This window comes from Vanessa tameamea, chromosome 9 (assembly GCF_037043105.1).
Source record: "Vanessa tameamea isolate UH-Manoa-2023 chromosome 9, ilVanTame1 primary haplotype, whole genome shotgun sequence".
NCBI classification, from domain to species: Eukaryota; Metazoa; Arthropoda; class Insecta; order Lepidoptera; family Nymphalidae; genus Vanessa; species Vanessa tameamea.
Genome location: NC_087317.1, coordinates 4,188,063 through 4,202,022, shown reverse-complemented (window position 1 = coordinate 4,202,022; position 13,960 = coordinate 4,188,063). Strand labels below are relative to the sequence as shown.

Here is a 13,960-nt window from a genome sequence, read left to right as displayed (position 1 = left end):
CTAAGTTGCCACTTGTACTAATTACACAATTATTAATAAATACAAACAAATAAAGACTAACGTAAAATCAAATAGATAACATTATACATATCAAATGAGATGAATAACGTAAAACGAAAACTTATACAATTATGAAAAAAAAAATACACTTATAAAAGAAACAAAATTACCTGTTTATAGTAATTTACATATTATGTTAGTAATTAGTATATTATATCAAATTTGATAGCAATTGGATAGAAAATATAATTGCTATTAAATTCATAAAATTTATACCAAAATAACACAAAAAAATTTGTTCTTGAAATAAATTAATAGTTAAATAAGTAATAAACATAATATAAATAAATATTAAATTTTTCGTTGTCACGGATAAAAGATCGCATCCAGTGATATTTTCCCTTACGATACGAGAAAAGCCGATCTTGATTAGATTCAAACAAAATATCTGTTTCGGGAAATATTTATAGAAAATAGACGTTGTTTAACGTATTTGTTTATTGGCAAGCGGTCTTATTTGGTTTTCATTTTCGTGTTGGAAAATATAAATGTAAAATAATTTGCTGTATGTTGGTACAGCGATTTTTTTTAACTATTATAAAACTATGTAATGTATCTAAATAACACATTCTTCAGAGAAGTTTTTTTGGAACTAATATATATATAATTGAAGTTGCAAGTAAATCCGTTTTTATACGCAAGCTTTAATTTTATCTTAGTATTTATAAGCTGAAATCAAATTTACGTTTCCACTAAATGCCGTGTGTTGGTGGTTGGTTCAGAACCACCCACAACGACTGCGATGGTTACTCAAACGTCAGACCAAGTACAAGCACTTGACCAAACCACTCCCCATACGTAATATTCAAAAAAGATAAGCTTACATTTATATTGTGTTCCACGTACAATAATTCACTACATACACTCAGTCGGCACGCAATCAGAAATAAAACTAACCTAACATATTATATCGTGTATTTAGTTTAAACAAATTTTAACTACCAAAATAGAATACTAAGTAAAAATATATTATTTATTTAACATAGAAACCATAGAAATAATATCACTTTACCTTGGATCTACTGTTATTATATTACGTATGACACATTACCCGTCACGACTTCGCATGAAAATAAGTCAAGAATTTTCTTAAACATTTTCCTGTTGTGTGGTTGTCATGACCGATAAATATCTAAAACATTAATCTGAATAACGAATATATAATATAATGGTTGAGTACTGGTGCCTTTCTAGGGATTAGTACTTTGAAGTATTGTTTCAACGTGTTACGAGACCTCTTTGTTAGTTCTGATGCTTTATGGTTTTCAAATTCGAATTCAACAAACTTCCAAAATGTTTTAAATCCTGGATCAATTCATTAAAGGTAAATGCTATGACGAAGATTGTTGGCGAAGTAAAATGGCGTTTATAATTTGGTTTAACTCAAACATTCCATAAAAAAATATTAACATATTTATATGCTAAATAGTTATGATCATTTTAATTTATAAGCATGTCTGATTATAAAAGATAACGCGTCTTGGCTTTTGCGACACGCTTGTCTCATCTCATAAACAAGTTAACGAACATATTCATTTGACAAGTGTGTTAAAAGTGACACTTCCAAAAATGGGTTATTTAAGTCGAATATTGTGGAGTCGAATATTATTATTCCAATCGAAGTCACTATCTATCTATCTCTTCAATTCTTTTTGCTTTATATTAACATATTCTGTATTCATATTTTAGGTCATTCTTCTTGATGCTTTATTAAAAAAAAAAACTATAAAAATGAATAATTAGTTAAAAACAATAAATCTTTGTTACAGGAGCGAAACAAAGTAATTAGTTGCTCCAGTTTTTCAAATAACCCTCAACATATGTAAAAAATTGAGCATCCATCCCTCGGTTTCTGCAAAACCACGCTCAACTGGTGCAATCAATCAGGCGCTGTCAGCTGCTGTCGTAACTTCAATGTGCAACTAATCAGCTAAATAAATTCACAGCTTTTCACAATTGCAAACGAAAAGTTATTTTGTGATAGATTCGTATTTGACTTTATAGGCAGAAGAAATACTGAAATGCAAATATCACGAGACATTTAACAATGAGCAAGTCCTATTGACTTTTCTAGAAAAAAAAGCCTTAACCTCTCCTTAAGAATTTATTAATCTGATAGATTTATATTTTTATGAAATATTGGTGATACCTACATGCAATGTAGTGCGAACATATTATTCTCTTATTTAAGTGTATTCATTGTGTATTGCACTAAAACCATACTAAATCATCTAAATCAACAGTCCATTTTTAAGTCCTTTATAAAATATAATAATGAAAGTTCGGAAACTGAAATAAAACTTGACCCATAAATAAAAATCATAAAGAAACGGGCGAAGCCAAAAACATAATAGATAGGGTCGGTCTCGTTCATAATAGTGAAATAAATCAAAGCGAAGGATCGTCGATCCATCACGAAGGATGCCTGCTGACGCGAACCGCAAATATTGCGAGTTTATTATGGATTACGGAAAATAGACGGTGAGCATACATTGCGTCTTGCTATATACATGACGTATAAATTAGTTTCATAAGTGTCTCATGTAATCGAAATACGCCCGATAGAACTTCCATATTATGCCATATTGTCTCAAAATAAGTTTCATTTCTGTCCTTTAATAATCAGTATTAAATGGACATTTCCATTGGTTCAACGTTCAACGTCCAATCAACGTTAAATTCGTCGTAACATTAATTTACTCTCCATTTATTTAATATTTTATTACAATTAGTAACGTAACGATTTTGATTTGATTTTTGATTTTTGTTTTACTTAGTGTTCTCATTATCGTTTTGTTTTAGATATCTTAATAGAAGATCGGTGCTTTATCATCAAATAAACTTCAAACTTTAGAACCGATTAATCGTCCATGTAAAGAAGACCTTTATCATACGTGACGTTAGCGGAATATTTTGAAACTAAACTAGCGTAGATAGGTCATATGGAAAAACCATATGCTTTCACATCACATAATGTTTCATTTTATATAGTTTATATAACGTTAATATTTCTTTTTATATCTTCAATTTTTCTAAATTTTCGGTAAAAGATATTTTGTAAGAGATAAGTTATCCTTTGTATCGTTTTTTCTTTCATTGTATGGTTTAATATAAATATTTTATCGTACAAGAATAACACCTATAAATAAATTTTACTTGGTGGTAGAGCTTTGTACAAGACCGTCTGGGCAGGTACGGCTTTTTCATCATATATTCCACCGCCATGCAACAATACTTTTATTGTTGCGTTCCGGCTTAATGGTGATCAGTCAACAAAGTAATCAGCCAGTGAATACAGGCACAAGGGACATAATAACTTAGTTCTCAAGATTGGTAGCACATTGGAAATGTAAGGAATGATTAAAATATCTTATGGCGCCTATGTCTTTGGGCGGTGATGTCCACGTACCATCAGTTAAGACAAATTTAAAAACTAAACATATCTACAATATCCCTTTTGTGTATTGGTTTTGATATTTTCAAGTAATTAGCATTTAGTAGAACATAAAAGTTATGTATTGTTATATAGCTTAAGATTAACGTTTTTTCAGATAACAAATTCAACTCTCGAATCCCAAAGATAAATATTTATATACAATTTCAGCTTTACTTTATATTCACTGATGTTAGACATTCAAACAAATATTTCAGTTTATTAGACTTTTCTACTAAATTAGATCTATAAATATGTAAGAAGATTTTAAAAAGTTATGTGTCAAAATTGAGCACAATATGTCAAAGGAAAAAACATTAGCACCTATGTTTCGAAATTGAAGTGTGAAAGTAAAAATTTCAACGTACTATGCGCCCTGTTTTTGCGTATAGGAAATATTCGCAATATTTCAAAAATGTAAAAATAATTGCTTGGTTCGTAGCACATTTTTCCTTTTGAATATTTAAAAACGATCACGTTATTTAACTGTAAAAATAAAATGTCACAGAGTATACTAACGTATGGATAACATTTTGCAAGATTACGAAGCGCTTTACAATCTCTCTTTGAATCTTAATGGTTTTGTCTAGACTGAGTATTTTATTTTATCGCTTGAATGAGCGCTTAAAATACCTCAAATATTTCCTTGTGTTTTCAGGTATATGTATTACATGTTTTAGTGGAACCGAACTTTTCTCAAATGTGTTCAAACAGGGCCATTGCTGACAGTTTAGAATGCTGTATGGACGATTTGGTCGAATGTTTCGAAGACTTTGTAAAAAAATCTCTTTTCGTAATATCCTTTGGAGTTTGTTTAATAATCGCCATGCTTGCTTACATACTAAAAGTTGTCAAAGAACGTCCACCTATACAAAATATTATCGCAGGTTAAATTACATTTTAATTTATAGCAATATTCTTAACAGCTTAAAAACGTAGCGAAATATAATTAAATTTACGACTGTCATGTACTAATAAATGAATTACTTTATAAAAGCCAGTGGCACTCGGGATAATTTAAGGATTATAACGATACCCCAAATATCCAAACCTGCTGAAGCACAATATTTGATGGCTTGTGCAAGTCTGTGTCTGGGTTTGTACGACCATGAGATATTCTACCGTCAAACAGCAAAACTTAGTATTGTTGAGTTTTGGTCAGAATGATAAGCAAGTCAGTGTTACTACAGTCAAAAAGAATTGAACATCTTAGCACCCGAGCGGGGGGGTGAATTGGCTTAATATTTCTTACAACGCTAATGTATTTGAGTGATGGTGACCACTTACCATCAGGTGGCCCTTTTGCCCGTTCGGGCTACCTGGAAACATTACACTCCTTTTTAGACATTTGCTTAAAAATGTTTAGTGCATGTAAACCATGTAAAATCATTAACACTACCTTAATGTATTTAAGAAAAAGATCATGTTGTTACAGAAGATGCAGCCAGTGCTCAATATGAGATAAGGAATATGGAACAAAAAGATGATCATAGTTTAAAAAACGATATTTTTAGTAAATTTTCTCAGAAGAATAAACCAAAAGACGACATTTTATTTCCTAGTGAAAGCTATGTTCAGACAACAACAGCTGTCAATACTATTCCAAGACTTCAAACTATGCCAAGTTATGATGAACGAGTTTTAAGGGAAATTGGTTTCTCTTCATGCTCCAAAGTAAGTTTATTTTTGTTACCGTTATTTTATTTAGTAAAATACACGATTGACCATTTTCATGTGTGAAATTTTAAAGTTAGTTTTTTGTTGCCTGCTGTATATAATGCTGTAATTTTAAATTAATAGAACCCGTAGACTTAACTAAAGTTGGCTAATTAAAATTATCAACAGCAATATCATAATGCTTACGCTTTTCTCGCTCAGTGATACTAATGTAACGAATAATGCATGTATTAGAAGATATTCTAAGACATGTACCAACCGATCGTGGAATAGCATCGTAAATGAAGCATTCATGTGTAAATTTTACTGCTATATACATATATACATATTTGTTGGAACGGCTTTGTGCAAGCCTGTCTGCGTAGGTACCATCCACTTCTCAGATATTCTACCGCCAAACTGTAGTCAGTATTGTTGTATTTCGGTTTGAAGGGTGAGTGAGCCAGTGTAACTACAGGCACAAGGGACATAACATCTTAGTTCCCAAGGTTGGTGGCGCATTGGCGATGTAAGGAATTATTAATATTTATTTATAAATTGGTCGTGGTCCACTTAACATCAGGTGGCCCATTTGCTCGTCCTAGGCATCCTAGGCATAGACATTAAAAAAAATAAAGAATGTCTTTATTTTTTTTTTAGTCTTTGTATAATTAATAAACATTTTATTTGAATACCAGGATGAACAATATTCAAAAACGATGATAAAAGATCTATACGCATCCAATGATATGAAATGGAAAGAGGAATGAAATCTAATTGTTTTTTTCAGTCTGGCTGTAAGAGACGGTTTGGTAATAACAACGATGTCCCTTCACGGTATGTAATGTTTATTTTTTGTATGTTTCTTGTGATTATCATTAAGATATATTCATATCAAAATATTTCAGAGTACCGATACCAAATTTAACGTCATCACCTCCGAAGTACAAGTCAATACACTCAATACTTTTGAGTAAACGTAAGTACATACATACACACTTTGAGATTAGTAATAAGGTTTTTAATTTATGTAAATGACGTAATCATAGAATTTTCGAGTTTAAAAACTAATTTAACTTTTACAAGATCCAAAATCAATGGTGAAAAACAATAACTTCATTTTAAATTCATGAGAAAAAAACATTTAACATAATAACAGATTAACCTGATTTTTCATTATTTCAACAACAAATTCTTACAGTCCGTAAAGTACATACTCATTATTCAGAAGATATATTTTAGAAAAGTAATATTTTTTTTATGTCTTTGGTAAATTATATAAGTAGTATTCTGTAAGAAGAAATTCAAAACTCAGTGCAGAACACGATCGCGAAAAGTCAGACTGTAAAATATGATTGACTTTAAAAATTAAAACGTAAATATAAAAGTTACATGCATCAATATAGCGTATCACCGAACGTCGGTTGTTAACAATTCACTAGCAAGATACGTTCACTACGTTCAGAATAGCACTGCTCGGTCTAATTAGTTTCCTAGTTTCTCGTAGACTAGTCATTAAATGTCTTGTTCACAGATAATATATCATCCTCCCAATTATGTTCAAAAACTAAACGAGGTTCCAGCTGTTCGATTTGTAGCAACAACGATGGCGATGCACAGCCTCGTTGATAAAATCTTTGATAAAAAAACTATTATGATAAAAAAACTATGATATGTTTCGACTTCAAATTGTGACGTGTTGTATATTCGATACTTTAAAATTATTGTATGCATATTATACTAAGTGTAAAAAAGGATATGAATTTTTTATTTTATTTTATAATATTTACTCATGTACTTAATTTTCAACTGACTTCATAAAAAGAGTTATATGATCGAATCATACTTTTCTTTTTATAGAGCGATTGTATGATTTACATATTCTACTGCAATACTTTATACTGTTGTGTTCCGATTTGATGTGTGAGTGAGCCAGTGTGACTACAGGCATAACTTTGTTCCCAAGTTCGCAGCGCATCAACGATGTAAAGGAGTGCTAACCACAAATCTTACAGTAGTGACCATTCACCGGTCTACATATCTGAAATAAACAAATTATTTTATTAATGAAGATGTCATATATTTTATGTTGATGTATACCGTCAACGTCACACAGCTTAGTAGTTCATATAAAACTTTTATAAAATATTTTTTTTTATTACACTATCTTATTTCTTAATAAAAACAAAATGGAAATTCGAAACAAACCGAAGCATTTAGAAAAGTGGATACTTAGTCACCAAAGTAAAGGTCCCTGAGAAAATTCTGTAAACGTCATTTTCTGGTGTAGTTTTCAGGGCTATTTCTCATAATAGTTCTGCAATCTAGTCAATGGCCGCTCGCCGGTCCAAAGTAAACATTTTTCAGCTTTCCACATCATTTCAATGCAGTTTCCCACACAATAGCCGACAAAATGGATGTCCATAAATATGTAGAAATGTACTCCGCTTTGTAAAAACATTTTTCTATTATATTATTTTATCCGAAGCCTTTACTGAAAATGAGGTTGAAATTAAGTATTTTTGTTGGAATTAATACATTTCTTTACATTCCTCTGGCGATATCGTGCTTATAACTCCCATTATGCCCTGGTGGTCAATTAGCTACCTTAATAAATTAAATTAAAAATGCTTTTAACACCTACCCCGACGCGCTTGAACAAAGCCTTACAAATGAGTACCATCAAGAGTGATACGTACCAGTAGATAATACCAAACAATGCATATTTGAAGCGATATGTGGTTGTGGTAAATGTCGCAAGCAAATGTGTTATTTTCGAACATCGATGGCCGTATAAGCGTTCATGTCAGACGCAGAGTAAGGCGCCCTCAGATGCATCAATGTGGACTCGGAAGGCGACAACAATTCAGCAATGATTCTGACCTTAAAAAAATCTATTTTTTTTTATTATAAATAAAAAATTCACACTTACATGGTCACTTTTATGTAATAATTCTCTGCATTACTTGCACAAAATATTCTGCCTAAAAAAATAAAATACGTCATAAATATTAAAATTTCAAAAATATTTTAACTGTCGACAACTAACGACAAATAAATATTAATAGTGGCATAGAATTACTCACAAGAAAACTAAAAGGATGTTTAAATTATGAAAAAAATGCAATAGAATGATAATGATAAATATTATACAAGGTACACATTATAATAAAAAATAAAAAATGTAAATGTAAAAATGGCGAAACGGCTTATTTACAACGGTAAGTTTTTGTAACGTTCATTGAATCGTAATCGTAACCAAAATAATCCATTCCTACGAGAATATTTGTATATTCTGTATGTATAAAACATTTTTTATATTATCCTAAAGACTATTGATACCATATGATTTATATTCAGCTAAGTTAATGTAAAACTATTTATATTAAAATAGTTCTATTATTATTATATTTATTTGGATCCAACAGTTGTACGTAACGTAACATACATCCAACACATGCCTTAAATATACCAAAACTAAATATCTAGGTACTACCAACTATAAGAGAACACATTATTCCTATAATAGTGTCTTAAATTAGCTAAAAAGTAATTTAAATTTAACAATTAATGTAAGCTATGGAGAAAAATTCATCTTCAAACTTTTTAGGTGTCTACAAAACCTCTTACTCGCCTCATCGAAGAGTCAATACAAGCAATCAAGATCACGACGAAGCGATATTCATTCGAAATTGCCTAAAATATCTATGGGTGTTCTATTCCACCGTGATTGACAATTGTGTTTCTGTTGTAACTTTTGCCGTCGTTATCGTCTTGATTTTCCTCCTTCCCGTTACTAACACACACAAAACCAATGAATTGAATGAAATGAAGAAAGTTCTGGATTTAATGACGGTAATTTTTGTTCATTTTATGAGGATAACATACATACTTGTTTATTTATTATTATTAATATATATTGTCTAGCTTGGCAAATGGATTTCTTTTTTACAGCATAGGTAGGTGGACGAGCAAATGGTCTGCCTGATTGTATGTGGTCAAAACTACCCATAGAAATTAGAACTTTAATGACCAATCCTTCGTCATAGCGCCACTAACCTTGGGAGCTACATTTTAATACCCGGTTACGCTAGAAACGATTCGTTTTGCTTATAGATAGCAGATTTGTCTACGCATAAGATACTTTTTCTTGCTACTTAACTACTACAGAAGGCTGCAAATAACGGATAGTATATTAACGTCATTTAAACAATCCTACAATCCGTAAGCGTGAGAAAAACGAACCGTTATAAAGTACCAGACTTGAATCGATGATTTCGTTCGAGTTGTAAGACAGACTTAAAAAAAAAAACTTATAAATTGTTTGACGAGCTCGAACTAAATACTAATGAAATACGTTTTGAATTTAATATACGTGTAAAATATATGTATATGTACATCAAACTTATTACGTACACTATTTATACAATGTAGGTCTTTATATTACGAGCCCGTATTGTATTTTGAATTTAAGCTGGGTTTTTAATCCGTATTAAATTTCAATATTTACTTTGTGAAAACGTTCGACTGTGGATAAGTGCCAGTGAAATATACAATTATAAAACCATTTTTTTTTGTTACGCATGTAAAAGTGTCAATGTCATATCTGCGATAAACGAGCCGAGGTACCTCTGTGGAAAGAACTCGTGGATCTTCAACGTAGATCAAATGTTCAAATCTAGGTAATCCACAGAGTTTTACTTGTTTTAACATAAGGTTTATAGTTAGATCGGGTATGTAGGAAGATTTTCTGACACATGCACTCACGTATATCGAGAACATATTGAGGCAGCGTTATGGAAAAATTCCAAACTTCAAATCCGTTAAAAAAATGCTTTTGCCAAGTTGAGGGTAATATCATTACATTTTCTTTGGGCATCATGATTATAGACGACTTACCCTTTTTAAAATACACTAATATTAATAGGAGGAAGTAACGCGTGCTGAAGTAGCATGTCTGGTTGCTGCCGAAGACATTTGTAGCTTACGTTGCTCGATTCGTGACAAAGAAACGGAAACAGTCAGTATTCTATATTTTAATATCGTGCCGTGAACATACATGTTCTAGAATATACATAATATTTAACAAAATAACCTCTTGTAACTGCTATGTCGATATGGAACTACTGTCCCAAATAAACTTAGCAAGATTTTTTTTTTTTTCGTTTGTTTTATGTTAATTTTATAGTCCTTTATGTTGTCCAGTCGCCATCACCGGTATGAATATATACGTCAAAAACGTAACAAATCAGGCGATCATTACTAAAAAATAAAAGGCTTAAAACGATGCGATCTTGCCCTAATTTTTCATTTAAAAGCTAAATTACCTCTGTTATTTGTAAATCGCTATGTATAGTCAAGGCACGATTACCAAATAATTTACATATTTCAAAACATTTACTGAATCATAATCATAGTCATTTCCCAGACAAAGGAGGTGCGAGACCTGTCAATTTCTACAAGCCCCGGATTACTCTCGAAGCGATCGGAGCCCGTTCAAGTTGAAAAGAAAATCAGTTTCTTTCGCCGTATCCTCTCCCTCCATAGAGACATCTCGAGAAAGGTTAGGCACATGTATAACAAAAGGCGCTTAGATTGACACATGGTGCACGCGTACACGATAATGTAGGCTAATGGAAGTTCTTTTGTGAATTTTATACCTATAAATATTAATACCAAACAGACTGGGAATATATTTCTTGTGACTTTGAAAAGTCTTTGGCATTTTCATCGCTTCTAAGCATTTACGTCACCCTCAATATAAATGTTAAGGAGTATGGGAATGGGTAGCAAATAAATAAATACATAATTTTTGGCTGACGAGTGGTCAAAATTGAAACAGAAAAGTTGTTGTTGCGAGATAAATTCATATTTTATGGGGTTTAATTAACTTTCACTGTAGTTATCAGACGTTCTAAAGGTTAAAAACTATATCCGTCTGTATGTTACCAAATTATAATCAAGGCACTGAACCGTAAGGAAATTAGATGTAGAAGTAGAAAGTTTTTAACCAATACGTCTTGCTTGCTATTACATACGGTTCCGCAACGGGGACACCAGTTGCGGACTAGACTGAACTAGTCTAAAATTCAAGGTCACGCTCAGCGTGATGGAGGATTGGTCATGTATCATAAGGATTGGTGGCCGTTATAGCAGAAAAATCCTATAATGGAGACCGCGCATTTGGCAAACCAGTCAAGTCGACAGATGACGTAAAGAAGGTGGTAAGACACACGACTGGATGCGGAAGGGAAAGAACCGGGAACTTTGTGACTCTATGGGAGTGGCCTATGCCCACTAGTGATTGTGATTGGTTGATAATGATGTAGCAAGGATTCTATGCCCTATCCAAACAAATCTTAGATTTTAATATTGCATGAGATTTGCTACACTCCCATATCTTGCACTACAAATAGTTATTGATTAATATACGTTTATTTATAATGCAACACTATTCAACTTAACTACTTATATCTACTTTAATTTGACTTTTCCAAATGACTACTTTCCTTATGAATTATTTCCGATGACTACTTTGCCTACATTCAAACCGCCATTTGTTCATGAATTCATAATGTATACCCTATATTATTCACGAATTCGACCTATAGTATAACGTCAATTTAATGCCAATGTCGATTTCAATGGTTAAATTTTTATGTTTTCTCTTCTTTTGATTGGAATTGATTATAGATAAAATATACTCGTACTTAAATGCTAAATAAAAAAACATCAAAATATTCTTTATTCAAGTCAAAGCCAAAATATATGCCTTTTGCAATTGAATTTATAAATAGAAAAATGTTGTGAAATATTTTTTCAGGAAATCGCTATAATGTCGATTATGTATACCGACTCATTCGACTCTTGAAAATGTTGCGTAGTGGAAAAACTCAAATACGAAAAACGCTCAAGACTAAAAATAAATATGGTAAAAGAGATTAGTTCGTTTTATTTATATCATATTGCTCTTTTTTAACGCAAAATAAAACATATTGGTTATAGGTAAATTAAATACAACAAGTCTATTTCTAAGATTTTTAACGTACTTTATCTAAAAGTATCGTTGTTATCCACGTCGTCTATTAGATCCTTAATGGTTCAACTTCAATTCAACTTCATCTTTCTCTTTCGGGTATTCTTATTCGAATGTCACATTGACATTTTTTATTAAAACGGCAGAAATGCATTAAATTTAACAATAACTCAGATAATTTGAAATATATATGTAACATTAACGATAGAGTAAAGGCAGAAGCAATGAAATAGAATCTAAAAAACGATAATGCCTGCAGTTCGTCAAAAGTATCTTGAAAATTCACCAATAGCGACGGCTTTATTTTTTACAATTATCACTTTAACGGGGGTTCTAACCGCGCAGTTTTGGAAGCGATATGCAATTCGCAACGAAATATCTAGCATGAAAAATAATTTACATCGTCTCAAGGTAAGCTTTAAACTATAAGGGATAAAGAGAAAATAATATAAATTATTTTAAACAACATTGCGATAAGATCAATTCAATTAAGATCAAATCAATAAGATCCGCTAATTGACTATTTATTCCATTGTTAGAGGAATGTAGAGCTATGATTATACTTATAATATGCTCGTTCGTTTCATAATACATATTAAAATGTTTTCAATAAATTACTTTTTATTAAACACTTTCAACTTCTTGTACTTTTCAGGAAACAATCAACAAAATAGGAACTGCTTACGACAATTTACAAAATGAACTATTTGATTTAGCATTAATGAATAATACGAAACAATTCGTCAATAAAAACAACGACAAACATATTTGCAAAAGAAAATCAAGCTTAAATAAAAGTCTACTAAAAAATAAGCAAAAGTTTTAGAATAAAAAAAAAAGAAATAGTCATAATACTGACGAATGAAATGTGATTTAAAGCGTATTGATTATTATTTTAACAATCAAAAAGTCTATCTATCTATTAATAAATAACTTACTTAATTATCTAGTTTTACTCTTCGTGATAATACTATTATCATATTCAAATTGCCCCAAACTTTTAGCACGAAATTTGATTAATGTCACTTTAAGGCGCAGTCGAATTATATGCATTTCGTTTTGCTCATGTTATATCAAAAATATTTGTAATAATAATACTAACATACACAATTTAATTCAAGTTTGTCACGTCAGTTGTCGACGTGGTGATAGGGCTTTGTGCAAGCCCGTCTGAGTAGGTACTACCTAGTCATCAGATATTCCACCAACAAACAGTATTGTTGTTTTTTTATTTAAAGGGTAAGTGAGTTAGTGTAACTACAGGCACAAGGGACATAACATCGTAACTCCCAAGGTTGGTGGCGCATTGGCGATGTAAGAAATTGTTGATATTTCTTAAAGCTCTATTATAAATGGGCGGTAGTGACCACTTATCATCAGGTGGCCCATTTGCTCCACCTCCCAATAACATAGAAAAGTCAAAATTTAAAGTGGATGGTGGTTGGCCGTGAAAGAGTAACTGACAAACAGACAGACGGATGGACGGACAGACATACAGTTACAGTCGCATTGTTTGTGTTTAATATTAGTATAGTATACAGAACCTTCTCCGAAACGCGCTGCCTATTCTAGTATAACTTTTATGTAAATTATTTTTTTCGTTTTTGCCATTATGAATTACAAATTAAACATATAAGTATTAGTATAGATAGCTACTACATAATGAGCGGCTATTGTCAGTGTTCACGTATTAATTATATTAGTTCAAGTATTGCGCAATTATTTTCCGTAAATTAGATACAAGAAATATATTTTGATGTTTCGTTGAAAGCAAG

The 13,960-nt window shown here is 31.3% G+C and overlaps 2 protein-coding genes across 2 annotated transcripts; both read left to right on the top strand.

The window, feature by feature from the left end:
• Positions 1-3,793: 3,793 nt before the first annotated feature.
• Positions 3,794-6,875, top strand: LOC113394174 (uncharacterized). Its single transcript, XM_026631387.2, has 6 exons — positions 3,794-3,927; positions 4,152-4,380; positions 4,929-5,167; positions 5,940-5,986; positions 6,058-6,128; positions 6,684-6,875. Exons 2-6 carry the CDS (start codon positions 4,194-4,196, stop codon positions 6,776-6,778), a joined length of 639 nt encoding a protein of 212 aa, XP_026487172.2. The 5' UTR covers positions 3,794-3,927; positions 4,152-4,193; the 3' UTR covers positions 6,779-6,875.
• Positions 6,876-8,772: 1,897 nt separating this feature from the next.
• On the top strand, positions 8,773-12,090 carry LOC135193445 (uncharacterized). Its single transcript, XM_064215918.1, has 4 exons — positions 8,773-9,004; positions 10,077-10,169; positions 10,578-10,712; positions 11,973-12,090. The coding sequence occupies exons 1-4, from the start codon at positions 8,978-8,980 to the stop codon at positions 12,018-12,020; spliced, it is 303 nt and encodes a 100-aa protein (XP_064071988.1). The 5' UTR covers positions 8,773-8,977; the 3' UTR covers positions 12,021-12,090.
• The last annotated feature ends 1,870 nt before the right edge of the window (positions 12,091-13,960 follow it).

Excerpts from the sequence above, each read along its gene's own strand:
- LOC113394174 (XM_026631387.2), top strand. The coding sequence starts at position 4,194 with ATGTGTTCAAACAGGGCCATTGCTGACAGTTTAGAATGCTGTATGGAC. Across the intron at positions 4,381-4,928 it reads TATACAAAATATTATCGCAG|AAGATGCAGCCAGTGCTCAA; the intron begins GTTAAATTACAT and ends ATGTTGTTACAG. Across the intron at positions 6,129-6,683 it reads CTCAATACTTTTGAGTAAAC|ATAATATATCATCCTCCCAA; the intron begins GTAAGTACATAC and ends TCTTGTTCACAG.
- LOC135193445 (XM_064215918.1), top strand. The coding sequence starts at position 8,978 with ATGAAGAAAGTTCTGGATTTAATGACG. Across the intron at positions 9,005-10,076 it reads AAGTTCTGGATTTAATGACG|GAGGAAGTAACGCGTGCTGA; the intron begins GTAATTTTTGTT and ends TAATATTAATAG. Across the intron at positions 10,713-11,972 it reads ATAGAGACATCTCGAGAAAG|GAAATCGCTATAATGTCGAT; the intron begins GTTAGGCACATG and ends ATATTTTTTCAG.